The following is a 26818-nucleotide window of genomic DNA, read 5'->3' on the forward strand; positions in this document are numbered from 1 at the left end:
TAAGCCAGATTTTCCTGAATTAAAAACGAATCATAAAACATATATGTTAAAAAAATGTTTTCAAATAAATAGTGTATAATACGGTGCAGTTCCATCTTTGTCCACTGGGTTGAGACAGCAAGTTCATAAACAGTTCCTGTGCACTTTTTTTAATGGTGGAGAAGAAGTTTGGGGTTTTGGGGGGTGATGGGCTGGCCTTTCTTTTTTTTTGTTTTTTTTTTTTGTTCCACCAGAGCTGAAGCACAACACAGCAGCATTTAACCGCCGCTCCGCCGACACGTCGGACACATCACCGGGGATGGTCGGCTCCACAGCGGCCATCGTTCTCCAGCTATACCGTTAAACTGTGGCTCCAGGCGGAACGACCGGACACAGCAGCTACCGCCTTTAGCCTCCAACTCCTGTGCAGGGTCCGGGGGTGGAGGCTGAGGGAGGGGGATACACACACACACACACACACACACACACACACACACACACACACACACACACACACACACACACACACACACACACACACACACACACACACACACGCCGTCACGGGGAGAAGGTCTCACACCGAGCGGCTGGAAGTCTGGTGAGACGCCTCCGGCGGTTTGGCCTCAACAACAGCCCCGTTCTCTGTCGCTGGTTCCCGCTTGGCTAAGTGGATGGGATGGAGCCGGGACCGTCTGGTGCTGGTATGTTGATCTTCACTATTACATGTCACTTACAATACTTACCCTGCATCTATGTTACATTACATGTATCACTGCAGCTGAATTACCGAGTTGGCATGTGTGGTTCCCAATCGGGGGTACGCGTTCCTTTAGGACAGGGGTGTCAAAACTCATTTTAGTTTAGGGGCCAAATACATAGATTTTATGCAGGAAAACGAGTAATTTCAACAATATTGTGCCCTAGTTTTCACATTTACGTATACAGAAAATACTAAATATGTAAGTAACCAACAATATCCAAGCAATAAGTGACAGAAATCAGATCTTCACTTTAAATTTCTTAGATTATGTTCTCCAATTTTTATTTAGTTAAGGAAATATTATGTCATAAATTGAGAAATTGAAGGATTTTGTAAGAACTTGGAGTTTTTTCCAACAGTTTAACACTAAAAATGACTGCAATCATGAGATATAAACGCTGGGAAAACTGTGAGAACCTGCAAATGTTTTATTTTATTTTATTTCCTTCTTTTCTTGTATTCTTTTCGCTCCTTCTTTTTCCTGTCCTTCTTCTTTTGTCCTCTTCTTTCCTTGTTTTTTCTTCTTTTCTTATCACATTGCAAATATTGTTGAGTTTCATTTACACAATGATTCATGTTTTCTCCGTCTTTTTTTACTTTCTCCTGCGGGCCGAATTGGATGCTCCAAAGGGCCGGATTTGGCCCCCGGGCCTTGAGTTTGACACGTGTGCTTTTGGGGAACGCTATTATATTGCATGGGGTACAACTTGGGAACCATTTATTTATCCTTTTTTTGGATAAGCAGTTTTTTTTACTGCTCTTTTTATGAGCCAATTTCAAAATATATCTAACTTACCTTACATTTTTTTTTAGTAGATACTACAATTGGAAATGACACATTAGTGCCAAAATTTCAGCATTGTATGTCACTGTTGTACTTGACACAAGAAATATGGAGGGTGCTTATGTGAGGAGGTACTGGTAGACCTAAGAGGTTGGACAGAGGCTGATGTCTGTGTTTCTTTGTGGATTTGGAAGGGGGGGTCTCCTCTCCTGCAGCCTGCATGTTCCATGTTCTGCAGGGGGAAACGTAGATATTTCACCTGGTTTGTACGTAGCAGGCAGAAGAGCCTGTAAGAGCGCCGTGACATCATCAGGGCCAGGGAGGTCGTGGGAATGGCAGCGAGCAGGGGACGGAGTAAAGCCCGCCTTAAAGCAGCAGGAGCAGCGGCTGCAGCAGCTGGCTGCTCCCCTCTCTCTGTGTGACACACACACACACACACACACACACACACACACACACACGCTGACAGCTCAGGGAATGTATTACTATCAGCCAGGGTTGGGGTTCAATTACATTTTTCTGTTACAATTACCAGTATTTCTTTAATGATCCATGTTCAATTACAATTCAATTACGATTACAGTGACCAGCATTTTTTTCCCCCCAATTACAATTAAATTACAATAATTTTTTATCCTCAGATTACGATTACAATTAGATCTCAATAGGGCTGGGCGATATCTCCAGATTCAAGATATATTGAGTTTTCTATTTTGGCGATATAGAAAATTACAATATTGCCTATATTGAGATAAATATATATATTTTTATAACTTATTTTGTTTTAAAATACTTGTTTTAGGAGTCGCTGTTTTCATTACCACTTCACACTGCAGAACTCACTCACACGTGCTGTCCTTTATAGGAGAAAAAGCCAAAAGGGGCACATGTTGTGCAGCTGTTTGTTAATAAATGAGCCTGTGTAGCATTTTGCATCAGCAAATTTAACCTAGAATTGTCTTTCTGCACTCAGAATTAATTTGAATTAAAATTGAGATTATTTCTATTTTGAGAAAAAATATGGAGATATGAGTTTTGCTCCATATCGCCCAGCCCTACTTCTCAATTACTAAAGTTCAATTACAATTCATCACAATTACTGGGCCTGAAATTATTAGCCTGATAAAAGTGAACTTTCTTCTTGTGTTAGCATTCTGTTAGCATCTCTAATGCTAACGGGTCCAAAATCAGCTGTAAAATACACTAAAAACAAATATCGATCATCTAATTTCTTTCCTATCTATTTCCTAATCAATGGAATTATAGGTTTGAATATTTTTGGTGTGGGCGTCTGAGCCATATTTTAACAATTGTTAACTACATATGTGTAGAACTGTACATAGAACTGTAACATGGTTCCCCAGTTTAGCATTAAATTATAAATGACAACTTTGTATAGAAATTTTATGGCAATTACAATTACATAGTCAATTATCTAAACTCAATTACAATTTAATTACGATTACGACAGCAGCAATTCTTTAAAATTACAATTGTAAGTACGCCATAATTGTAATTACTTATTAATTACACGATTACAGATATAATAGATCAGGGAAACGGAGTCAAAGATGGATCATTTATTTATTTCATTTATATCATTTGTTGAATTCTAACAAGTTTTTCCAGGTATTTTTTGCTATTAAATTAAATCTAGAGCTGGGAGATATGGACCAAAACTCATATCTTAACATTTTTATCTCAAAATGGCGATATACGATATAAATCTCAATAATTTCAAATAAAGTCTTACCATGAAAGACAATTCTAGGCTTCATTTTGCAGATTTCAAGAGTCACACAGGCACATATATTAACAAACAGCTGCACAAAATGTGTCACTTTTGTCTTTTTCTCCTCTAAGAGACAGCACGTGTGAGTGAGTTCTGTAGTGTGGCTTGCTTAGGGTTAGATCTGTGTTAGAACACAATTAGCAATCCACCTAACTGTGCTTTTAGAGAAAGCAGCGATTCCTAAAACAAGCATTTTGGTTCAAAATTGGAAGACTCGATATATCTTGAATCTCGATATATCGCCCAGCGTTATTTAGATCTGTATTAAACCTATAAATAACAAAGCTTTGCATTGAATTTAGACATTAGACATGATTTTTTTTTTTGTTATTATTCGTCATTTTGAAATCAAACCACTGCATTTTGATCTGAACCCTGAAATCAATTGAATAGGCTTGTTTTCATTTTTGGGGGGAGGAGGGGGGGGAGGCCCCCCAGGGCCCCTCATGTTAAAGTATTCTTTTGTGCTTGAAGTGTGATGAATCATGCTGCTTTTTTTCCAAGTTTAAACCGATTGCCACTTTGAGCACATGGTCAGCAGCCAAATATTCAGGCAAAATAAATGCAATTTGGCCCCAAAGTTAAAGATAATTTTAGAGCGATTATTCAATATTATTCTCCTGCTTGGCTTGCGTAAAGCAGCGAAATAACACTTTTTAGTCTTGTTTTAACCTGATTATTTCAAATGTAGTCATTATATCTAATATATTCAAACTAAAGTTAGTTGTTTGTGTTTATTCATCACAATAGGTGACAATAATGTGGATTACAGAGTAGTAATGTGTTTAAAAGTGACCAAATCAATATAAATAAAAGCTACTTATTGAGAAAATCAAAGTTTAAACGTGTGTACTGTGCGTTCCTTACAGTCAGGTGGATTTTTATTTTATTTTATTTATATTTTTGCTGGTTAGAACTTTAAAAAGTCACCAAACAAGACGTGTGTAGAGGTCGTGATGGTGATGCAGCTGAAAGCTTTAACTCTGTGTGCCCGGGAAACACGGCTATTGTGTTGCAGTGTGTGTGTGTGTGTGTGTGTGTGTGTGTGTGTGTGTGAGTGAAGTCTTGCTTATTCTCACCATCTGCCTTTACTGGCATCAGGGCTCAGTGTGTTTGTGTGTCATTGTGTGTGTTTCTGAGTGAAACTGCAACAGTTACAGCACTACGGAAGACGATTAGGGCCAATTTTGATGGAGAAAAATAATTTTGGGGAAATCAAGAATAAAGTAGAAATGTCAAGAATTAAGTTGAAATTTTGGGAAATGAACTCAAAATACAATATTGTGATGAAAGTGGATGGTTTGCTAATGAAGTGAAATCTACGGAAGCTGATGAGGACCAATTCACCATACGACAACAAACAGCAGATTCTGTCCGTCTACAAAATGCTGTGTAATGATAAATGTGTTAAACCAGGGGTGTCAAACTCATTTTAGTTCAGGGGCCAAATGCGGACCTGGTGGATCATAAGTGGGTCACAGGTTTTAGGCGGGAAAATGAACAATTTCAACATTACTGTGCCCAAGTTTACAGTTATAAATTAGACATAAAGTATCCATTTTTTGACCAATTTTTATTTAATTTAGGGAGATTTTGTGGAATAATTTGAGAAAAATTGCAGGATTTTGGATTTTATTTCAACAACAATTTACAATTGAATAATTTGGTAATTTACACAATGGTTCCGGTTTTCTCTGTCATTTTGACTTTCTCCTGCGTGTTAAACTTTACTTTAAAGTTGGGTTTATGAAGAAAGAGATTTTTCCTTTTTTGGGAGTTTGGAAGAGGTGGAGTATTCAGTCCGTCTGTGGCTACAGTAACACATTAGGGCCAGTTTTGATGGAGACTGTTGTCGTATATGGTGAATTAGCCCTAGTCAGCTTCTGTAGATTTGACTTCATTAGCAAACCTTTGACTTTTATCACAATCTTGTCTTTTCGACTTCAATTTTGAAATTATATTTCAACTTTATTCTCAAAATGTCAACTTTAATCTCAACATTTTGACTTTATTCTCAACATTTCGGCTTTATTCTTGGGTTTTCGACTTTAATCTTAACATTTCAATTTGAATCTCGACATTAATCTAGTCTTTTTGTCTTTAATCTTGGAATTTCAATATGAATCTTGACATTAATTTAGTCTTTTTGACTTTAATCTTGGAATTTCAATTTGAATCTTGACATTAATTTAGTCTTTTTGACTTTAATCTCGGAATTTCAATTTGAATCTTGACATTTTAACTTTATTCTTGACATTTTGACTTTTTTTTGTGTTTTTGACTTTAATCTTGACATTTCAATTTAAATCTTGACATTAATCTAGTCTTTTTGACTTTATTCTCGGAATTTCAACTTTAATCTCAACATTTCGACTTTAACCTTGTCTTTTCGACTAGGGCTGGACGATATGGACCAAACCTCATATCTCGATATTTTTCTCAAAATGGCAATATACAATATTGATTCTGATATTAATCTCAATATTTTTAACTAAATAAAGTCTGACCAGAAAGACAATTCTGAGTTAAATTTGCTGATGCAACATTTATTAACAAACAGCTGCACACTATGGGCCACTTTTGGCTTATTCTCCTCTAAGGGACAGCACGTGTGAGTGAGTTCTGTAGTGTGACTTGTTTAGGGGAAGGTCTGAGTTATGACGCGCTCAGTAATTAATCTAACTGTGCTTTTAATGCTGTTCTGAGAAATATGGAAAGCAGCAACACCTTAAACAGCTTTTTAAAATACAAAATAAGATATAAAATATTTATCTTAGATATATGGAAAAATTGTAAAGACGGACACTATTTGACTGTATCTAAGAATAATATTAATACTTGTATGATGTTATCTGTACTGTGTGATTGTGTAAATAAAAACAAGGAAAAATAAAAAAGATATACCTCGATGTACGCGATATTGTCTTTTTCTATATTACTAAAATAGAAAACTTGATTACATATTTTGAATCTCGATATATTGGCCAGCTTTATTTTAGACTTTAATCTTGACATTATATTTAAAAATAATTCTCGAAATTTCAACTTTAATCTCATCATTTCAACTTTATTCTTGTCTTTTTTACTTTAATCTCGTTTTTCTACATTAATCTCGATATTTCAACTTTAATCTCGACATTTTGACTTCAATTTCATTTTTCGACTTTATTCTCAACATTGTATTTCAACTTTATTCTTGTCTTTTTTACTTTAATCTCGTTTTTTCTACATCAATCTCGATATTTCAACTTTAATCTTGACATTTTGACTTTAATCTCATCTTTTCGACTTCAATTTCATTTTTTGACTTTAATCTCAACATTGTATTTCAACTTTATTCTCGACATTTCAACTTTGTTCTTGATTTGTCCCAAATTATTTTCTCCATCAAAATTGGCCCTAATCCACTACTGTATACCACACACAAGATGTTTATAGTAAAGTTTATAGTGTGTTTGTGCAAAGTGTTGTCCTGCACACTACACATTCAGACACAAAGTGCAGCGTCTCATGGTGATTCAAAGTGAGTGGACTTTCTCTCCAGTGTGTACAAATGATAGAGTGGAACGTTTAACTCAGAGATTTCCACTGTAGAAACTTACTTAAAAGCAGTTTTTGACCATTTCCCAGTTTTGCATTTTGCTGATGGTTTGTGTTGATGTGGGAACAACACACAAGGACCAAAAAGGCCAAGGTCTATCCAGCATGACCGCAGTGGTACCCTCCCACCTCGTCTTCATCAGCAGCCCCACACACACGCAGGTCCCCTGATATCCATGACAATAACGTGTTGCCGTGGTGTTACCATGGTGAGACTGGGAATGTAGAGGGGGGCCCCCTGTGTTTGTGTCTATATGTGTGTTCATCGATGGAAGGGCGCTCCCTCCGTCGTATAGCTGCGTGTGTGTGTGTGTGTGTGTGTGACGGAGCAGGGCAGCTGGGGTCTTTGTTGTGGTGGAGGAGGGCTGTTCTCTGGGGACCCAGAGGTTAAGGCTGTGGGCCCCTCTCAGACTCAGGCTGGAGTCACAGCACTTCTCACATTTAGCACCATCAGTCCAACCTCGCCTTCAATATCACACCTTCAAACTCTATCAAGCTTTTATTATTACTCCGTAATAACGCTTAAAGGGATCCTCCACTATATTTTACAAATGTGGCCTAAAACCTTTGAAAAGTCCTTATTAAAATTTCTATGCCTAACAAAATGCATTATTTTACACCATATTCATTTTATTAACTTTTTTCAAAATGGGGCGACTTTACTGTTTTACGACCTGTGCACCGCCATCTTGATGACACGGTTAGCCCCTGTTAGCCCATAGTGCTCTATTAGAGTGAAGCATTCAGGATCATTTAGCAGCTTTTTCAGTCAAAATGACAACTTGTGCTACTTTGGGTTGCTCCAAAAATCAGTAAAAGTAAAAAAAAAAATTGATGTAAACCTCTTTTGTTTACTGAGAGATTAAATTTGTGGCCACAGGGGGCGACAGTTCACACTCTGCTGTTTTGTAGATGCCATTAAAGAAGAGAAGAAGAGCTCTGTGTGCATGTAAATAAATAAATCTACTGCTGCTCCTTTGAGCATCCTGGTTTCCTTTATTTAATTTTGAGTCTCGATATATCGCCCCGCTCTATTATTTATTTATTTATTTTATGCAGTTTTAAAATAGTTTTGTTTAAAGTTATAATTTATTTGTAAGTAGTTAACAAAATTGGCTAATAATAAATGCTTCAGTTTTTCCAATGTGCTGTTGCTGACTATTGTTCTCTGTTTGAGTAACATCATTAGATCAGCGTTTTTCATCCTTGGGGTCGTGACTCCATGTGGGGTCGCCTGCAAATAAAATGGGGTTTGAAACGCCATCAAGTCATAATACAATATAAAATGTTACTGAATAAAATTTTAATTGAGAATAATAAAAAAGTGTTTTTTTTTTACAACTTTAATCTGGTGAAATTTCGACTTTATTTCTCATAAAATTAAGATTTTATTCTCAAAATACTATGACTTAAATCTCGAAATATTACAACTTTAGTCTGATACAATTACAACTTTATTCTCATGAAAATTACGACTTTAATCTCGTAGTGCTCAGATAAATTTTAATTTGAATGTAGCCTTAATATGCTGTCGTAATTAGTATTACTGTATATTATTGCCAAATGAATTTTCTCTTGATTTAACGAAGACCCTGTTTTTTGTGGTCAAATTTAACCTTAAATCTTGGATGTTTTTATTATTATTATTATTATTATTACATTTTGAAGTGTACAACTTGCATTGCAAAATATCCAAAGTAAGTTTTTTTTTTTTTTTTCAGTTTTCTTGTTATTTGTTTTTTTGAGAGCCCAAAATATGATTTGCTAATTATTGAATTTGATGCTTTTATAATAAAGAGTGTCTTTGTTTGGTTTCCTGTCCTTTTCCACTGCTAATGCCTCTCTTTTGCTTCTTGTCCCTGTTTCACCTTCCTGCGTTCATCCTGCTCTTCTTTATTTGTTCTTGTCAATATTCGCCTCCATCTCTGATTTCACTTTCCCTGCATGACGCACGTCGTCGTCTTCTCTTGTCCTTTTTCATATCACTGCTGATCATCGTCTTCTTGGCACTTTGACTCATTCTTTTCCCTTGTTCCTAATTGTTCTTCCATTGCCCCGTCTCCACCTACATCCATCCTTCATCCTTCCCATCCAACCATCTCTGGCTTTCCATCATCTGTGTGCTCAGTGCCCATGGGGGCCTTCCCCCCACCCTTGCAGCAGGTCTTCCATGCCCCTCGCAGGCCAGGTATGGGAACTGTGGGCAAGCCCATCAAGCTGCTGGCCAACTACTTTGAGGTGGAAATCCCGAAGATGGACGTGTATCACTACGAGGTCGACATCAAGCCTGATAAGTGCCCACGGCGAGTCAACAGGTAAAAAAACACTCTTTAGTTTAGTGGAAATCGAAACATCTTTTATCTGAGCAAAAGATCTTTGATTTATTGATTTATGAGGCCTGAACTATGGCTGTGTTTGAAGTGGCGCACTCCGTACTATACACTACAAACTCAGTGAGTACATACTGTCGACTATATACTATAAGTATGATAAGGATGATGTGTGTTTCTAGTATATTTCCAGGTTTCCCAAGATGCATTTGGAACCTACCATGACAAAAACCTGAAGCACACTGAGGCTAAATATCTCTGTTGATTCTCCACCTTTGAATGTTCTGAAAATATTTTAAGTGAGAAAGTGACCAAGTAGAATATCAACATGTGCTCATTTGATCCATAAAACGGGCAGAAACAGTTTTCATTCTGACATTTCTGAGATTTTCGGAGACCCTCAATTATGCTACTGACAAAACTACTGGTTAACTTTAAAACAAGAGCCATATTTATAAAAACTAAAGAAAGACAAGATGAGATGCTTTTGTTTTGAAAAGGGAACATTTGACTTTTAGTTTGAACCCGGTCCCAGGACGATTTTACGTTCTGCTCTCAATGCATCATGGGACAGTTGAGTATGACTAGTATGCCCACCGTGCATACTTAAAAAATGTCTCAATATAGTATACATCTGGGTATTTCGCACATACTCAATATTTTCATACTATCTAATGTAAATGCACTACATACTCATTTTGACGTGAAAAACGTTAGTATGCGATTTCGAACACAGCCTGTGTCTTTATCTGATAGAAAATTCTTCTCCCGCATTAACTGTTATTGCTGTTAGTTTATCAGTCTTTCCTTCTGTGTAAAAAGTTAATTGAAATCAAAATACTGTAAAATATCAACAGATTAAACAGAAGTAATTTGTCTTGTAGATTAGTTAATGCCATCACTTTTAACTTTTATTTTAATGCTAAAAAGCTCTGAATGACCTTGTGTATATGTTTAGAATCTTGCCGGATAATTTTTTTTCAAAAATTTCCCTGTTAGCATACATGCATGAGAATCCAGGATAACATTAATTCTACATCCATCTGCTGTCAAAGAGCAAATTGAAGAGATTGTTTCTTGTCTGGTCTGAGAATTCCTGGGATTCTCCAGGAAATGCTAGTGGAAGATGGTGTAGAGATGGCTTGCTAAGGCTGTTGCATCTGTTATCCAGATCCGGATGAGTGGTTAAATATGATTAGTTTCCTTGATCGACCACTGCTTCCATGATCTCCAACAATGGCCTTTCTTTGTGCTTCTTCAGATGAGCATCAAAGGCCTCTCAGGTCTTTGAAACCCCAGTCTTTGTCATTTTTCCAAACCAATTTTGCTGATACCGTATAACCGTTTATGTCATATAGCTGTGCTTAGTCTTCCATGGATTCTGAATCATTTCTTCATCCTTTTCATGCCAAAGAAGCTGAACTTGTACAAAAAATAGCGTTAGGTGACCGCGTGTTGGCCTGTCTCAAATGTTTCAGCCAACAAATGATAATGGAATCACTAGTATATTATCAGAGGCTTCACTGAATGTAATTCAGCCTGAACGGTTAAAGACAGAAAAAAAAGTAGAGATGCACGATATCATGCATTAGAGATGCACGATATTGGATAATAGGATTGTCCAGACATAATTTTTTTCAGATCTGATATGATTACAATATTGCTGCCAGTCTTCCATCAGCCGAGTTCATCCTTCTTCGTTGCCAGCTGTGCTGGGTCGGCCATGTCATTTGGATGCCGGCCAATTGCCTTCCTCAAAGAGTCCTACGGAGAGCTCAGTGAGGGCAAGAGAAGCGATTGTGGACAGAAAAAGTGATACAAAGACCACCTGAAGGTCACCCTCAAGAAATGCGGAATCCCACCTACCGGCAGACCTAGCTGGCACGAAGTATTTTTGATGACAGTGTGCTGCACTTCGATGAGGCCTACGACGCCGCTGCAGAGCAGCGCCGGCACCAGCGAACTGTGGGCCCCACGGGAATTTATTTTGAGTGTCCCACCTGCAGCAGGCGCTGCGCTTTGCGCATCGTGCTCCACAGTCACCTCCGGAGCCATATTTGAAGGAAAACCAAAAATTGCACCACAATGGCGTCTTTGTTGTTACCGGCGGACTACCTTAGTTTAGTTAGCAGCCTTGTGTATTGGACGATTCCGACATCAAGCCCGATACGATATCAGCACGAATCATACAGACTTTTAATACATGTTGGCGTGTGGCGTGTTAGAAAAGGCTCAATCAACTGATATTAATCAAACAGGAAACAATAGTCAGTAACAGTAGGTTTGAAAAACTGACCCATTTTCTAATAATCAAATGATTACACAAATTTTAACATTAAACATGAGAATATTCTACAATGGAATAAAAATGAAATTAAAAGACCCTGCAAAATAACCTCAATAAAACCAATAAAAACAATATTATATATTTAGATGCAGGCCGATATAATCCTATTTTACTTATTTTCGCTGATATAGGTCAGTTATTAATATCAGATTGGGACACCATTATTTGATATGCCTATGTTTTGCAACTCATTTGGCCAATAACTGATATTATTATGTAAAACATGCCATATTTATTAATGACAATTGCTTTTAAACAAAACAATGAAGACACTTGCAGCCTATCCTACGTAAACACACCTACTTACCTACCTACATTTTGTATTTGAAAAAAGACATTTTTACAAGATACAAGTATTCTGTCATAGCTGTATGTGAGGAAAAAAATCAAACTGTTTGGAAATCAGTAAATTCAGTGAATATTTCGACTTGAATCATTGAAGCAAAGCATGTTATTTTATTTGTTAAATTAATTGGCGAAACAGCCAATGTCCGATATTTACGGTAATTTTAAAGCCGATATCGCCCAATACCGATAACGTGCCGATAATATTGTCCATCACCAAAAGAAAAAGTCAGAAGAGGAAGATTGATAAAGTGCCAAAACCAAGTTTGTTCATTAACCATTAAGTGAATGAATTCTGACAGTCAGTCATTTATTGACCATTCTATGGTTTTCTGCGGATAATTCCCTGCTTTATTCCTATGATGGCCACACTTTGATATATTGCTTTTTTGGCATCTAATTTAAATTTAATATGATATCAATCCAAAGCTGACGTAGCTGCATTGAACAGATCAGGACACAAAATTGAACTTGACTGCACCTAAAGAGGGCAACGTGTGCTGCAGGTTGGATCAGAGTGGTTATGTAAGGATGACATACTACTGTATACTGGCTGGTACATCTCGCTCCATATGACGTCACCATCTCAGGAGCCTTTAACACATTGAGCAGTGACTACTACTGCTACTACTTTTTCCTGGGTCAGTTTTTGCTGTTTACTCACATGTAGCGAACATACATCCAGCTGTTTGTATATCGCAAACTGATCTGTATCCCATGGTGAGACCCACTGCAATGATTTTCATCGTTTTCTTTTTTTTTTACATTTAGATCTGAATTTTCACTTTATTTTTTGGGAGAAAATCCTCTAAATGGATCCTCTTCTAGCACTCGAGCCCTCAGAGGCCCCCAATTTGGTTCCAAGGTTTGAGACAAAGGGTCCAAAAAGGCATGCGAAGGTTAAGCCCTTTGACCTTTCCCATTACATGACTCCTCCTCATCCCCCATCACTTAAATGAAGGCCAAGGCACTGAGCATCGAGCTGTGGCCCTCCCACCACCTTCTCCCGCCTCCATCTTTTTGTCCTCCCTCCCCCCCCATGACCATGAGATATTGCTCCCAGCAGCTGTATCCTGTGTGATCAATATTCAATCACCCTTAGAGCCACCCCCCCTCTCCATTACAATGGATCGTTCTGATTAGACAAAGGCTTTAATTAGAAGAGAGGCACTTCTTTAACTTTGTGACACTAATCATGTGTTTGTGTGTTTTTGTTTGTGTTTGTGTTTGTGTTTGCACACAGAGAGGTGGTGGAGTACATGGTGCAGCACTTCAAGCCCCAGCTCTTTGGTGACAGGAAGCCGGTGTACGACGGCAAGAAGAACATCTACACGGTGTTGGCCCTTCCTATCGGCAGTGAGAAGGTACACAGTGGAAGTCTTAAAGGGATCCTCCACTGTTTTTGAAATGTACTTAGAACATCTATGCCTAACAAAACACATTATTTTACCGTTTTAGAGCCTATGTTCTGTTATCTTGAATTTGCGTGATTGATGATTTCACACCGCCCCACTACCTGTAAACATTGCATTCTTTCCTATTGAAGTGAAGCATTCAGCCTGCTTTTTAGATCATTTAGCTGCTTTTTCGGTCAAAATGTCAATTTGTGCTGCTTTTCGTTGCTCTGAATAATCAGGAGAAGTTAAAGATCCTTATATAAACCTCATTTGTTTACCGAAAGATGATAAAAACTGTTGTGACCCAAAGAAAATCTGTGACCGCAGGGGGCGACAGTTCCAACTCTCCTAAGGAACCTTTACTATCCCTTAAACAGTGCGCTGACATGCTCTTCTGGCAGGACAGACTGTTGAAGGACTGTTGAAGGACTGTTGAAGGACTCCTATCTTCAGGATTTGTGCCTCTTCAACAGCCCGTGATTTACTTGCTAACTTCAGGCATCAGAGCATCAGTAACGCACTGTTTAAGGGGAGTTAAGTTTGCTTAGGAGAGCTCTTCTTCTCTGGTCATTTAGAGCAAGCAAAAGCAGTGCAAATTTGCATTTAGACCAAAAAATCTTCTAAATTATCTAAAAAAAAAAAGAGGCTGTAACACAGTATAGTAGTCCCATTTTTAAAAGTTATTAAAACAAATATGGCGCAAAACAATGCATTTTGCTAGGCATCAATCTTCTCATAAGGACATTTCAAAGATTTTAGGCCACATTTGTAAAAACAGTGGAAGATCCCTTTAAAGCAGCTGGAGGTAGTCATTTATTTATCAAATAAAGACATAGGGTCGACCTCATAGTTAATTAAGATCCTCTGCTCGAAAAAAAAGATGAAACAGCTTGAAATTGTCGCGTGAAAGTTTGGTTTGATGTCCATTGCAAACACTCTCTGATTGACATTCTTGTGAGAGTTTTGCTTATTGCATTGTGGGATTGGAAGTCCCATAAAATGGAATAACAGGGTTTCTTCAGTTGAGAAGCTTCATTCCTACATGACGCTTTTGTTTTTGTAACGTTTGTCACATCTTTCTCTACCACATTTACATGGGAGCTTTAATTCCTCTTTAAAGCAGAATAAAAGTTAAAACCTCTTTAAACTGACCTTGTAAACACTTAATTCCTAATGCTAATTTAATTCTGAATTAAACTTAAATCCAAATGGCTGGTTTATTCTGATTTTAATTCCGAATTAAATAATTCCTCTATCTTGTAAACACTTAATTCCTTTTTAAGTTAATTCCGGTCGTTCTGTGCATGCGCGACTTGCCGCAATGATGCGCTGGTGACGACATAGTCCAAGATGGCGGCCCGGACTGGAGCTGAGACTATTTATTTAATAAGAGCCTTAAAAGACATGGATAAAATGGAAAGAGTGGATGGACGGAGGCATAAACATTCGGATATTCACACGTACACATGGACTTATTACACACACGGACATTAGCAAAAGGAACAGGTTTCATCAGGGCACAAAGCACCAGAGCTTCACTAATGATGCGTGGATCATTATAAAGTTAATTTTTCACTCAACGTCCTGTATAGTGGAGGCAGAACAGCTGTTGCATTAACCGCTGTCTTTGATTGACCAAAGTACAGATTTCTATCTCCCTTCTCCTGCTCTATCTCTCCCCTTCTACTACGCGGATGAAAGCGAAACCATGTGTTATTGTCAAGCTGCTGCTTCAAAACTACCATCAAAATAAAAGTGAAAACAGTTCTCATGTGGTCTTCTATGTTGTAGCTGAAAATAAAAGGTTTGTCGTGTTTTCCCCGAAAGAATAAGTCACGTTCTCCCCCTAACCAATCAGAGCCTTCCCAACCCCCAGACCTAAAGCGGAATAGAATAAAGGCAAATAAACTGGTTTTCCATGTAAACCTCTATTCGGAATTACTATTTCCATGTAAAGACGAAGCAGAACACTTTAATTCCGAATGATTTAATTCGGAATAACTAATTCCGAATTAAAAAACATCATATAACCGTGGTCACTGTTGAGAGACTTTCAGTGTTTGATCTATTTGAGCATAAAGATTTTTACTTCCTGCATCAATTTATTTCTCCTGATCACTCATCCAGTAAAACCAGTGAACCTGTTTTAACATTAGGGCTAAAGCTATTGTTAGCAAGCCCCTCCCACAAATGCCTTTTACCTGCCAAAATGTCACTGAAAGCATCTGATCATTTCTTTTTTCTGCATGTTTTCTGCTCTGTCATATCAGGTGGATTTTGAGGTAACCATCCCCGGCGAGGGAAAGGATCGAATATTCAAGGTGTCCATCCGTTGGCTGGCCAAGGTGTCATGGCGCCTGCTGCAGGAGACGCTGGTCAGCGGGCGGCTGCAGGTTCCCCTCGATTCAGTTCAAGCCCTGGATGTGGCCATGCGTCACTTGGCCTCTATGAGGTGTGCAATAGCATCAGATTTATGGCTGATTTACACAGAAACCAACACACATTTAGACATTCACCATTAAACATGTTTTACTAGTTAGGAACCATCAAGGAATGAACTCTACTGGTGGAGATGCTAAAGCTTTCCTGTTGTTTCTGGCAACTGATGCAACATTGATATCAGATATTACTTAAATATCAGCAAAAAACAAGACGAAAAAAGTATAGGTTTATATTGACCTGCATCTGATATACAGTATAATATTGTTACCTTCACAAAGGAAGTAATATTTTCACCAGTTTTCTTTATTTTTTGTTTTTGTTTGCGAGCAGGATTACGTCAAAAGTACTTAACAGATTTTGAGAAAATTTTAACCAAAGATAAACCTTAGAACGTGAAAGATTCCATTACATTTTAGAGGAAATCCGGATCAATATACTGATTCTGCATCAGTTTCAAAAATTAAAAAATCCTTAGAATTGGTGAAATTTCAAAAACTTATGTTTTGGATGATAACGTATTAATTTTTATGAAATTTGACTCCGTTATGTCGGTTTTGGTTTATCCTGATATCGTATCAGATTGGTATCAGTACCGACCAATACGAAAGGCAATATTGGAATTGAATCAGAAGTGAAAATGTTGTATTTGGTCACCCTACTAACAGCAGTTGCAGTTGGACATGTTCATTTTTCTGCTGACTCGTGGTTGCTAGATAAAGAAATAAACAGTGGGATTTTCTTCCCCTACAAGTGTTTCTTATTATATTGTGGCTGCTTGCGTGGATCCATACGCACTTAACATCTGCCTCTCAGTCAGATGTGTGATAAGATGACCTTTTCTTTTTTCTTTTTGTATTTACTCACTTCAGGGTCATTCTTGTGTTGTCTGTGCAGCCCAGTGTTGTTGCTAAGTCCTTCTCATTGCTGCAGGCATGAGTGGGTCAACAATAGATCCTTGTTAGCTGAAACCTGTGTGAACGTCCCCTCCAAACAATGTTTAGCACCAAGATAACGGCGTCTAACACATGACCTAAATAAGAAGAACCTGATTATTTTTCTTCCCTGGCTCTCTTTTGGCATTTTTTTCCTCATTAGAGTTGACTCATTGTTATACTCCAAAGTTACTGGACATGAACTCACATTGAGGTCACCCTGTACACTCACACATTTCATCATTTCCCATTCGTCCCACTCCTTTTTCTCCAGGTACACACCAGTGGGTCGCTCGTTTTTCTCCCCACCTGAAGGATACTATCACCCGCTGGGCGGGGGGAGGGAGGTGTGGTTCGGCTTCCATCAGTCAGTGCGGCCCGCGATGTGGAAGATGATGCTGAACATTGATGGTGAGTCACATGTTGTGATGTCATTCAGTGATCTAAGAGTTTTACTGAGAATGTTTGACTCAGTCGCACAGTGGTTCCCAAATGTTTCCACACTCCTGTAACCCTTCAGACATTTAACCTCAGGCAATGTACCCCCTACCGCTGCACACTTAAAAAACATCATTGAGTGTTTTTCAACCTCGGGGTCACCTGGAATTCAAATGGGGCCCCCTAAAATGTTTAATAATTTATAATAATAATGAAAAAATACTGAATGAAAATGTATTTTTAAAAATGTATTTTTTTAACTTCACACCCACACAACACAAACTTAAACAACTGTATTCTATACTTTTACTTTCTCAAATATACATGTAGTTTGAATAAAATGCATATTAAAAATATCTGAAGTGTACATATTGTCACTAATCCTGGCAACAACAAATATTATCAAAATCTATTTCTAGAAAGAAAGAATAAAGTCTCTGGAGACATCAAAAAAGTTTGGAACCACTGATGTAATGTCATATACAATGTAGCCCTGCAGTGGAATTTGTCTCTGAATGCTACCTATCCTGTTTAGGAACAATATTATATCATAATAATAACAACAATAAATAATAATAATAATCTGTAACCATGGGTGGTCTTACATCTGCTAATGTGCAATTTGTGACCATACATGGAGGCTCCTGACTGCTGGTCGATTTATATTCTAGTTTCCAATTTTTATTTTTTCGTCATGTACACCCTATGTTACCGCTGATATAATCTTAAATATCACAAGGTTTGAATGTAAATCAAAGGAAAAGAGGCTACCAGGCTACGAGGAACAAAAGTGAAACTAAAAGAACGTCACATGGTGAATGGTTGCTCACACTCACCTTCCACTCAGAAATCAACATTAATCCAAAAAATGGATGATTTTCTGAAATTGTTACATTTATGCAAGATATAGGCCTACATATGTTGCACAACTGCACAAAGCATTCCTAGATGAATGAGATATGTTGAATAAAACATAATGTGGCTAAAAATGTCTTAGATCCCTTTTTCTTTGCAGTGCTCTGTTTTATGTCAGTTCTAATCTGATAATATTACTTTCATATCATAAGATATGGGTTTTAGATTATTCTGTTCAAAGCATATTATTGCTTTGATCATTTACATGATCTGCATCCCTTTTCAGTCTTTCAGACTTGGATGAGCGTGTCCCTTTAATTGTTGTCGCCGCAAGGAATTATGGGTCAGCATCATCTGGTCTCCTTTGCTAAAGGATGCATCGGTGTTTCCAAGGCTAAATGAGGTTTTAAAGGAACCATTGAGCCTCCTTTCCTTAGCTTTTAGAGAATTGGAACACTCCTTATCATGGCATCCTGGGGTTAAGTAAAAGTGGATAGGAAAGGAGATTGGAGGGACTAGCTTCTTAGGCTTCTTAAAAGTCCTTCTCACTCCTCCTAACAGTTTTTCACCTTAGGGCCTAAGATGCTTTGTGAATGACTTTTATCTTTCTAAGTAAAAATTTGAAAAAAACTTAAAATTTGAGGAATTGTAATATTTTTTCTTAGAATGACGTCACGAAGAGCTACTTTTAGCCTTTGGAAACTTTGTGAATACAGCACATAGTGCACATTACACACATCGTGCACATTACACACATCAACTTGTTACTGTCCTCTGTCTCCCTCTAGTGTCAGCAACAGCGTTCTACAAAGCCCAGCCTGTAATCGAGTTTATGTGTGAGGTTTTGGACATTCGTAATATTGACGAGCAACCAAAGACCCTGACCGACTCACAAAGGGTCCGATTCACCAAGGAGATCAAAGGTAGGCCACTCAATCATGTGGGAGTGTCACATTTAACATTAATCAAGAAAACAAGCAGCAAATTGTCTTTAAGTTGTCTTTTTTAGAACACAAAAAACAAATACATACATTTCTTATTCCTTTATGTGTGTTTTAAACTCAGCGCTTGTGTGTTGTTGATCATTTACCCAGTTTTCCGTCTCACAGGCCTAAAGGTGGAGGTGACCCACTGCGGCCAAATGAAGAGAAAATACCGTGTATGCAATGTCACCAGGCGTCCTGCCAGCCACCAAACGTAAGTGCTGCTAACATGCTTTATTCTGGCTCAAAAATAAAAAGTTAGATTAGAGTTCTGTCTGTGCTGTCAGGATTTGATCAGAAAGTTGGTGAATTGTTTAAGAGAAGTGAGGTTTTTCCTCCTTTTTCTGTGTGAAAACCTTTCAATATGCAAAGAACTCTAGATTTTCTCTTTATCTTTGGATGTTTATAATACTTATGACTGCTGTACGTTCCTGATATTAATGCCTTTACTTCTTTTCTCCCCCCAGGTTTCCCCTCCAGCTTGAAAGTGGACAAACAGTTGAATGTACCGTGGCCCAGTACTTTAAGCAGAAGTACAACTTACAACTCAAATACCCCCACCTGCCTTGCCTTCAGGTGGGGCAGGAGCAAAAGCACACCTATCTGCCCCTAGAGGTGAGGACACGTCCAAACTCTTACTTTTTATGGTCTTGGGTTAGTTCTTCAAAAGGTAATCTGATCAGATTTTGCATAAAGGATTAGACCAAATATGGAGAATGGGTTGTTCAGAACTAAAATCAGATTGTGGGATTGGATTAAATTACATTTTTAATGCTTTTACTGCTGATTTAATGTTCTTATTGATTATTAAATGTTTTCTTGTTGTACTTTTTAATCATGTAAAGCACATTGAATTAGCTTGTGTATGAATTGCGCCCTACAAATAAATTTGATTTGTCTTGCCTTGCCTAGATCACGTAATCCAATCTTGGTTTTAATCCGGATCAAACCCTCAGTTTATGTTGATCAAAACTTTTTAGATAACTCTAATCCTAAAAATCCGGATTATTCTGATCCCAACAGTTTTCTGGATTTAGGGTAAATTTCATGAATAAAATGTGATTTAAATTAAATTCTAATTACATTTATCATGCAGTAGATACACAGTACATTTATTTATATTATTAAAGGTGTTTTTATTTTATTTATGTATTATTTATTGATCTATTTTTACACACACAGTAGCCTTCAGTGTGATATGCTGACTAATTTAAAACACTCATTATCCAAATTTTGTAATCCTAAAATGTTTGGATCTGGATCAAACTAATCCAGATCCATTTTTGATTTGAACAACTATGATAAAATTAAGACGGATTACGTGATCCTGGATAGCAAAAAAAACAGATTTCAATATCTGGATGGTTTTGATCCAGAATACATCTTTTGGACAACTGGAGCCTTATTATTTATATCTAGCATGTGGAAGAACTTTTAAGCCTTGTTCAAACGCATGCATTTCTATCAGGTGTGTAACATTGTAGCGGGCCAACGATGCATCAAGAAGCTGACGGATAATCAGACGTCCACAATGATCAAAGCCACCGCTCGCTCAGCACCCGACCGACAGGAGGAGATCAGCAGGCTGGTGAGATGTTGAGATGGAAAAAGCGAATGTGGATTACTTTTACGAATGCACGGCAGGATGTGTGACACAAAACATTTAATCCTCACAGATGAAGAACGCCAACTTCAATCTGGACCCGTACATCCAGGAATTTGGGATCAAAGTGAAAGACGACATGGCGGAGGTGACGGGCAGAGTACTGCCAGCTCCCATTCTGCAGTACGGAGGACGGGTAAGGTATTTAGGTAAAAGTTACCCATGTGTGTGTTGCAGTTTGTATATAAATCCTGGTTCTCTCCCCCACAGAATCGTGCCATAGCCACACCCAACCAGGGAGTGTGGGACATGAGAGGGAAGCAGTTTTATAACGGCATTGAGATCAAAGTGTGGGCCATCGCTTGTTTTGCACCTCAGAAGCAGTGCAGAGAAGAAGTTCTCAAGTAAGTAGAAAAGGGCAGTAAAAGCAGTGGAAATGGGTCATTTGGGGTAAGCAAGCTTCATTTTTATTTTAACTGTTTCCATCTACAACAGATATGGAGACGTGGCCCCAGGCCTAATTTTCTGTGGCCCCAAAAGTAAATGTACAAAATGACATAAAAACACACAAAACAAAAGCAAAAGTACATTAAAAAAAAGAATTACAACATTGCAGGAAAATACTGTAGAAAAACACAGAATATGCACCAAAAACACCCAAAATCACTACAAAAAGACAACAGTAATACCAGTAACGTGTCGTGAGCACTAGGGTTGGGTAGGCAGGGCGTTGCAAATCGAGGCCACCAATGTCAACACCAATGACAATTTCATATGTTTCTGCTGGCAAGTGTTAATCTAACAAAATCAAGATCGTAAAACACCATTAAAGAAACTTAAACAATTATACAAATATTAGCAGCCTCCATACTCTCCCAACAAGATATATCTCATGACACGGCAGCACATTCGTTGTTTGTGTTGGAAACACTGAAACACAGAGAAAATGACAACAACAGCACCAACCTTTTGTACCATTCACTGTGGAAAGTACGAAACATTTTCTGACCTTTCCTTTGCTGAAGGTCTGGTAGCTCAGGTGTTGGTCTCCCATCTTTTTTTATTGTCTCTAGTGCTGTCATCCTGCTTGTAGCGTTATCCCGCCCACTCGCTAGAGAACGTAGCAGCGACCGCACTGTATCAATTCACTAATGCACTGTGAACGTACGTATAGCATTTAGCATAGCACAGTTACGTCCAAAGGCAGCGTAGCGAGCTGCTTTTTTATGTAAATGGTTTCATATTGGGGAACTGACTGCACATGCTCAAGCACATCCATACACTGATCTGAGGGCCAAAGGCAGAGCAGCAGTTTGCCTTCGAGAGAGGGTGTGGCCTCCTCCTGCCTTACTAATATAGCACAGGAGTGAGAGTGACTTGTGCAGCGTCTCTGCCGTACCAGGAAATAGCGGTGTTCAGTCATTTTAACAATGAAAAGCAGAAAATTGTGACATTTTCAAACTTGTAGGTATTGTTGGCTATCGGAAATTGAAAAATAAACTACAATTAAAACAATCAAAATATCAATTCACCCTTGGGTAGGCACTGCCGACCCTGACTGCACATCACTGAGTAATACACAAAATGACTCCAAATAACACAAAACGACAACAAAAATACACAAAGTGACTCAAAAAACAAAACAAAAAAAAAATGACTCAGCAAACCCACAGTACTAACAAACATGATAACACAAATACACAATATGACAGGAACCCTAACCCAGAAAGGAAAATACATAAAAGGACAATGCGTAAAATGCGCAAGACAACAACACAAAAAATTACAATCAGAACTCTTTGTTCTTTGCTGTGTTAACGCTCAGATTAGTACTTCAATTTCAACTTTAACTTTTACCTCTACAACAGATTCTGATTCTGTTAAGTTCTTAAATTCTTTGCATATGTTAGTGCAATTAATTAAATTTTTTTATAAAAACATGATTAAAAGGATTGATGTGGACTTAATTTGGAACAATAAGATAATCTCCAGGTGAAAAATCCCAAAATATCGGCGAATCGATTTATTCTTACACCCTTAGTGCATAGAATCAATTTTGAAAAGAATATCTGTTTTCATATTTAATAGAAAAAGTTTGATGTTTAAGACAAATTGTCCTGCTTCAAAACAAAAGTTGGTTTAACTTGAAAGCGTTTGTAAAAACCTGAACGTTCTTAACGTTGTATCACTTCAGGAACTTCACTGACCAGCTTCGCAAAATCTCCAAGGACGCTGGGATGCCCATTCAGGGACAACCGTGCTTCTGTAAATACGCGCAGGGGGCGGACAGCGTGGAGCCAATGTTCAGACACCTGAAGAACACCTACTCTGGACTTCAGCTCATCATCGTCATACTGCCGGGAAAGACTCCAGTTTATGGTACGTTCTTCTCCAATAGATTACTATTACAGGAAAAACATGATACACTATGATACACTCGTTCCTAGTGGATGGGTTAACATTAAACGTCTCGCTGCATCCTCCATGCTCTGAAATGTTACCACTACAGACAAGGTTATCCAAATCTTCTCGAATTAATGACATAAGAGTATGAACCCTATTGGTTGTGGTGATGACATGACCTTTCCTGCAGCGCCACCACCAGGTCAAACTTTCAGTTTTAGAGTTGGTGTATGTTAAAAAACCTTTCATCCAAATCTTTTCTAATTTGGGGTTCACATTCATGACTCTCACAGAATTAACCATACTCATTGATGTTGGTGACCCTCCCTTTCCTCTCAGAAATATATTTATTTACTTATTTTTATCTCCATTCTTGTAACATATTTGGGGTTATTCACTATAAAGTCCTCTGTCTCAGACACATTCTCCTCTACATCACTTTCACTGTGAAAGAGCTGTTCCAAAATCGCATTGACTGTAAACCTTTTCATAGAGGACATTTTCAAGAGAGAGAGAGAGAGAGCGTGCAGATTGTAATACACATAAAGCACAGTGAGGAACCCCCTCCATGTCATGGTTCAACTCAAAAGTATGTATGGATGTACGGTCCCACACAGACAGACACGTTTTACACAGCTAAAACAGCTTGGGGTCTAATTGACCCATCAACTATGAAAACGTCTTGAAATATGAAGCAAAAAAATAGTCAACTTTTTTTTTCAATGATTAACATTGAATGGGGTCAAATAGGATAATAGGAGGGTTAAGAGACAAATCTGCATTAATAGAGTTGCTAACCATCTTTCCACCATGTCCTTTCACAGCTGAGGTGAAGCGTGTGGGGGACACTCTCCTTGGTATGGCCACACAGTGCGTTCAGGTGAAGAACGTGGTGAAAACATCTCCTCAGACTCTCTCCAACCTCTGCCTCAAAATCAACGTGAAGCTGGGAGGCATCAATAACATCCTAGTGCCTCATCAACGGTGAGCTACACTTCTAGCCTTTTCTTTCTTTTACACAGTTAAAGTAAAGTTAATCCCCGTCTCATGTGTTTAGTTTTTTCTTGTGCTTACAAGAATGCCTTGATGATAAAGTCTTATTTATTTACATCTCCTCCTCCCATTGGTGCTGCAGGTCAGCAGTGTTTCAGCAGCCTGTCATCTTCCTGGGAGCAGACGTCACTCACCCTCCAGCTGGAGATGGAAAGAAACCTTCCATTACTGCTGTGAGTCTCACAAATCATTGTCATTTCATGATGAGAGCTGACCTCCAGTTGATTTTCCCAAAAGTGTAGAGCGGAGAAGGGCTACATTTATCACAGCATTTATCTGATCCGAGGGCCAAATTAATGACCAATCTGAGCATTAATACAGGAAAGAAGAAACATTTTAGTTTGTTTTTATTGTTGTTTAGTAAATGTGTGTCTCATTTCTGTGTATTTATGTTGTTTGGTGTATTCATGTTGTATCTTTCTGGACCTATGTTCCAAATCTAGATTACCTCTTATCGCGCTAACTTCCAGGATTTAATCAGCGTGTGCTGGACTACGAAGCTCTCTAATGTCTTACAGAGCTAAATCACCATGGTAACTTATGCTGAACGACTACCCTGGTCGGGAGTAGGTTTTGCTCTGGCTAGGATCTGAGCGAGTGCTAAAGTCCCGCCTCCTGACCAATCAGTTGTCTTAGAAAGCAAGCTGTCCAATAAAAGATGATGTGTGGATCTGATCAGACAGCTGACAGGAGAGAGAATATTTAGACATCAATGCAATCCTTTAATTTACCAATGACATCCTTTAGGAAAAATATAGATTTATATCTGATGGACTGATCTATAGTCAGCTGATGTGTCATCCCAGTCATCCTAGTGTGTGTGATAAATATGTCTACTTGAATAGAAAAATGTGTGTGCTGTAATAAAACGAAACTGAGCACTGTCTGTTTATCATCCAATGGATTAATATCATAAATAATCTCACACTTTTATGCATTAACAGTACCTGGGTTCTTTCATTCCTGTCTTTTCTGTAACAACAGTGTTGTTTTTGGTCTGAGTTATGGATTTTAATTATTCATAATGTGGTTGGGACCAGGTTATGTAGTGGACCAGATCTGAGCAAGTATAAAACACTGTTGATCTTTGCTGTCATCATGGATTTGAATTCATTATATTTATTTAAGATCATAAGCTGTTCCTCTATTGTAAAGATAGTCGCTCTGCCATGTTCTCCAATGATTGGTCAGACGCTGCAATCTCTTTCATGTGAACGTGCACATACAGAGGCTTAAATTACACTTGGCTTAAATTAGCTTGTTGTTATCGACCTTTGTAGGACAGCTTCTCTCTGACGGAATGTCGCTAACAGAGATTAATCCAGGATATAATTATCTAGCTTCATGGCATATGGCTTGTGTGTTTGAGTCATTGTTGTTGTTTTGTTTATTTTGTTGTTGTGTGCTACGAGTCACTTTTGTGTATTTTTGCTGTTATTTTATGTATTTTTCTATCATATTGTTTATTTCTGGAGTCATTTTGCTACTTTGGGCGCTACACAAAATTAGACCAAGGTCCATGTGTGGCCCTCGGGCTACCAGTTGTCCATGTCTGGTGTGGAGGTTAGGCTGTATAATTTAGTCAAGATAATTTTCATGACATTCCTTGTATCTTTATTAATTTTTTGTACACTGGGGTGCAGTGCAGTCATGAGCCATGGTTCCCACAAAGTTGTGGGTATGAAACATTAAAATCTCTAAAATACAACCTGTTTTTTTTTTTTTTTTTTTTTTTTTAGTAAAAGGTTCACACTGAATTCTTTGAATTAAGATTTACCCCCAAAAAACCTTCTTGGTTGATATAGAAGCATCAAACTGCTGATGACTTTGCTTTTTATACACAGAACACCAAACAGCAAAGAAAGGCAAACAATTTAAAAGACTTTAAGATAAAATACATATAATTTAATTTTTTTTCTAATTTCTTACTTTGGCAGACATTATAATCAAACATCCACTTTTGTTTGGGTTTTTCTGTCGTGAAACTCTATTAATGAGGCTGAAATGAAAAAGGAAAAACCTTCGCACATAGGGATAGAGGAAAACAAATGGCTCATCACTGACTCACATTTAAGAAGGAAATGACGTCAACCATCGACATCCATCATTGACCTCAGCACGCCTCTGGTTGGCTGTGTTGTTGCTAAGCAATTATGACAAATGATTGAGTCACTGAGAGAAAAGCAGGCAGAGCAGAGAGTCCGTCTCCATCATCCAGCTGGAAGGGAATAATAGGTGAAAGGGGACGATTGTTTCTTAGGAGGATGAAAGGAAGTGCGGAGAATAACAGGTTGGAGTCGGGCCTGCGACACTTCTATCTGTTGCCTCCAGGGGGTGCTATTGTCTACATGACAAAATATATTATTGCTGACAGAAATTGATATTCCTAAACATTTGTGAATGTTAATTTGAAACAAGCTTATGCACTTATTAAAAACTAGCTTTTCTTTAGTTTTTAAATAATCGCAATAGTATGCCATCCGCCCTATCCCAACTCTTGTTTTATTTTATTCTATTTTATATCTTTAATTTAATTTAATTTAATTTAATTTTCTGTAATTTTCTTTAATTTAATTTATTTTTTATTTTCTTATTTCTTTATTATTATTTTGCTTTTAATTTTGTAATTATTTGTTTATTTATTTTAAGTCTTAAATATTGGTTTGCTGTGTTCAATTCTATTTTGTGTGTTTCAATTTATTTTGTAAATTTTCTTTACTTTATTTATGCCTATACAGTATATATGCAAACTCTTTTCTTTGATCCTATGGG

General features: G+C 37.8%; 1 protein-coding gene across 2 annotated transcripts in view; it reads left to right on the forward strand.

Annotated features, from left to right (window-relative positions):
- Window positions 1-244: 244 nt before the first annotated feature.
- ago1 (argonaute RISC component 1) overlaps window positions 245-26818 on the forward strand; it is a 31709-nt gene continuing 5135 nt past the window's right edge. Inside the window, exons 1-14 of one of the 2 annotated variants that reach the window (XM_028469855.1) lie at window positions 245-683; window positions 9047-9233; window positions 13184-13304; window positions 15608-15789; window positions 16986-17122; window positions 18793-18927; window positions 19099-19201; window positions 19455-19602; window positions 20456-20575; window positions 20664-20786; window positions 20861-20994; window positions 22785-22969; window positions 23818-23977; window positions 24129-24219. In XM_028469855.1, the coding sequence (XP_028325656.1) occupies window positions 659-683; window positions 9047-9233; window positions 13184-13304; window positions 15608-15789; window positions 16986-17122; window positions 18793-18927; window positions 19099-19201; window positions 19455-19602; window positions 20456-20575; window positions 20664-20786; window positions 20861-20994; window positions 22785-22969; window positions 23818-23977; window positions 24129-24219 (1851 nt within the window). In that variant the 5' untranslated portion in view covers window positions 245-658. The remainder of the gene's footprint in view (window positions 684-9046; window positions 9234-13183; window positions 13305-15607; window positions 15790-16985; window positions 17123-18792; window positions 18928-19098; window positions 19202-19454; window positions 19603-20455; window positions 20576-20663; window positions 20787-20860; window positions 20995-22784; window positions 22970-23817; window positions 23978-24128; window positions 24220-26818) is intronic. The other variant, XM_028469856.1, reaches the window with a different exon arrangement.

The sequence above is a fragment of the Gouania willdenowi genome, chromosome 16 (assembly GCF_900634775.1).
Source record: "Gouania willdenowi chromosome 16, fGouWil2.1, whole genome shotgun sequence".
In the NCBI taxonomy this organism is placed as follows: domain Eukaryota; kingdom Metazoa; phylum Chordata; class Actinopteri; order Blenniiformes; family Gobiesocidae; genus Gouania; species Gouania willdenowi.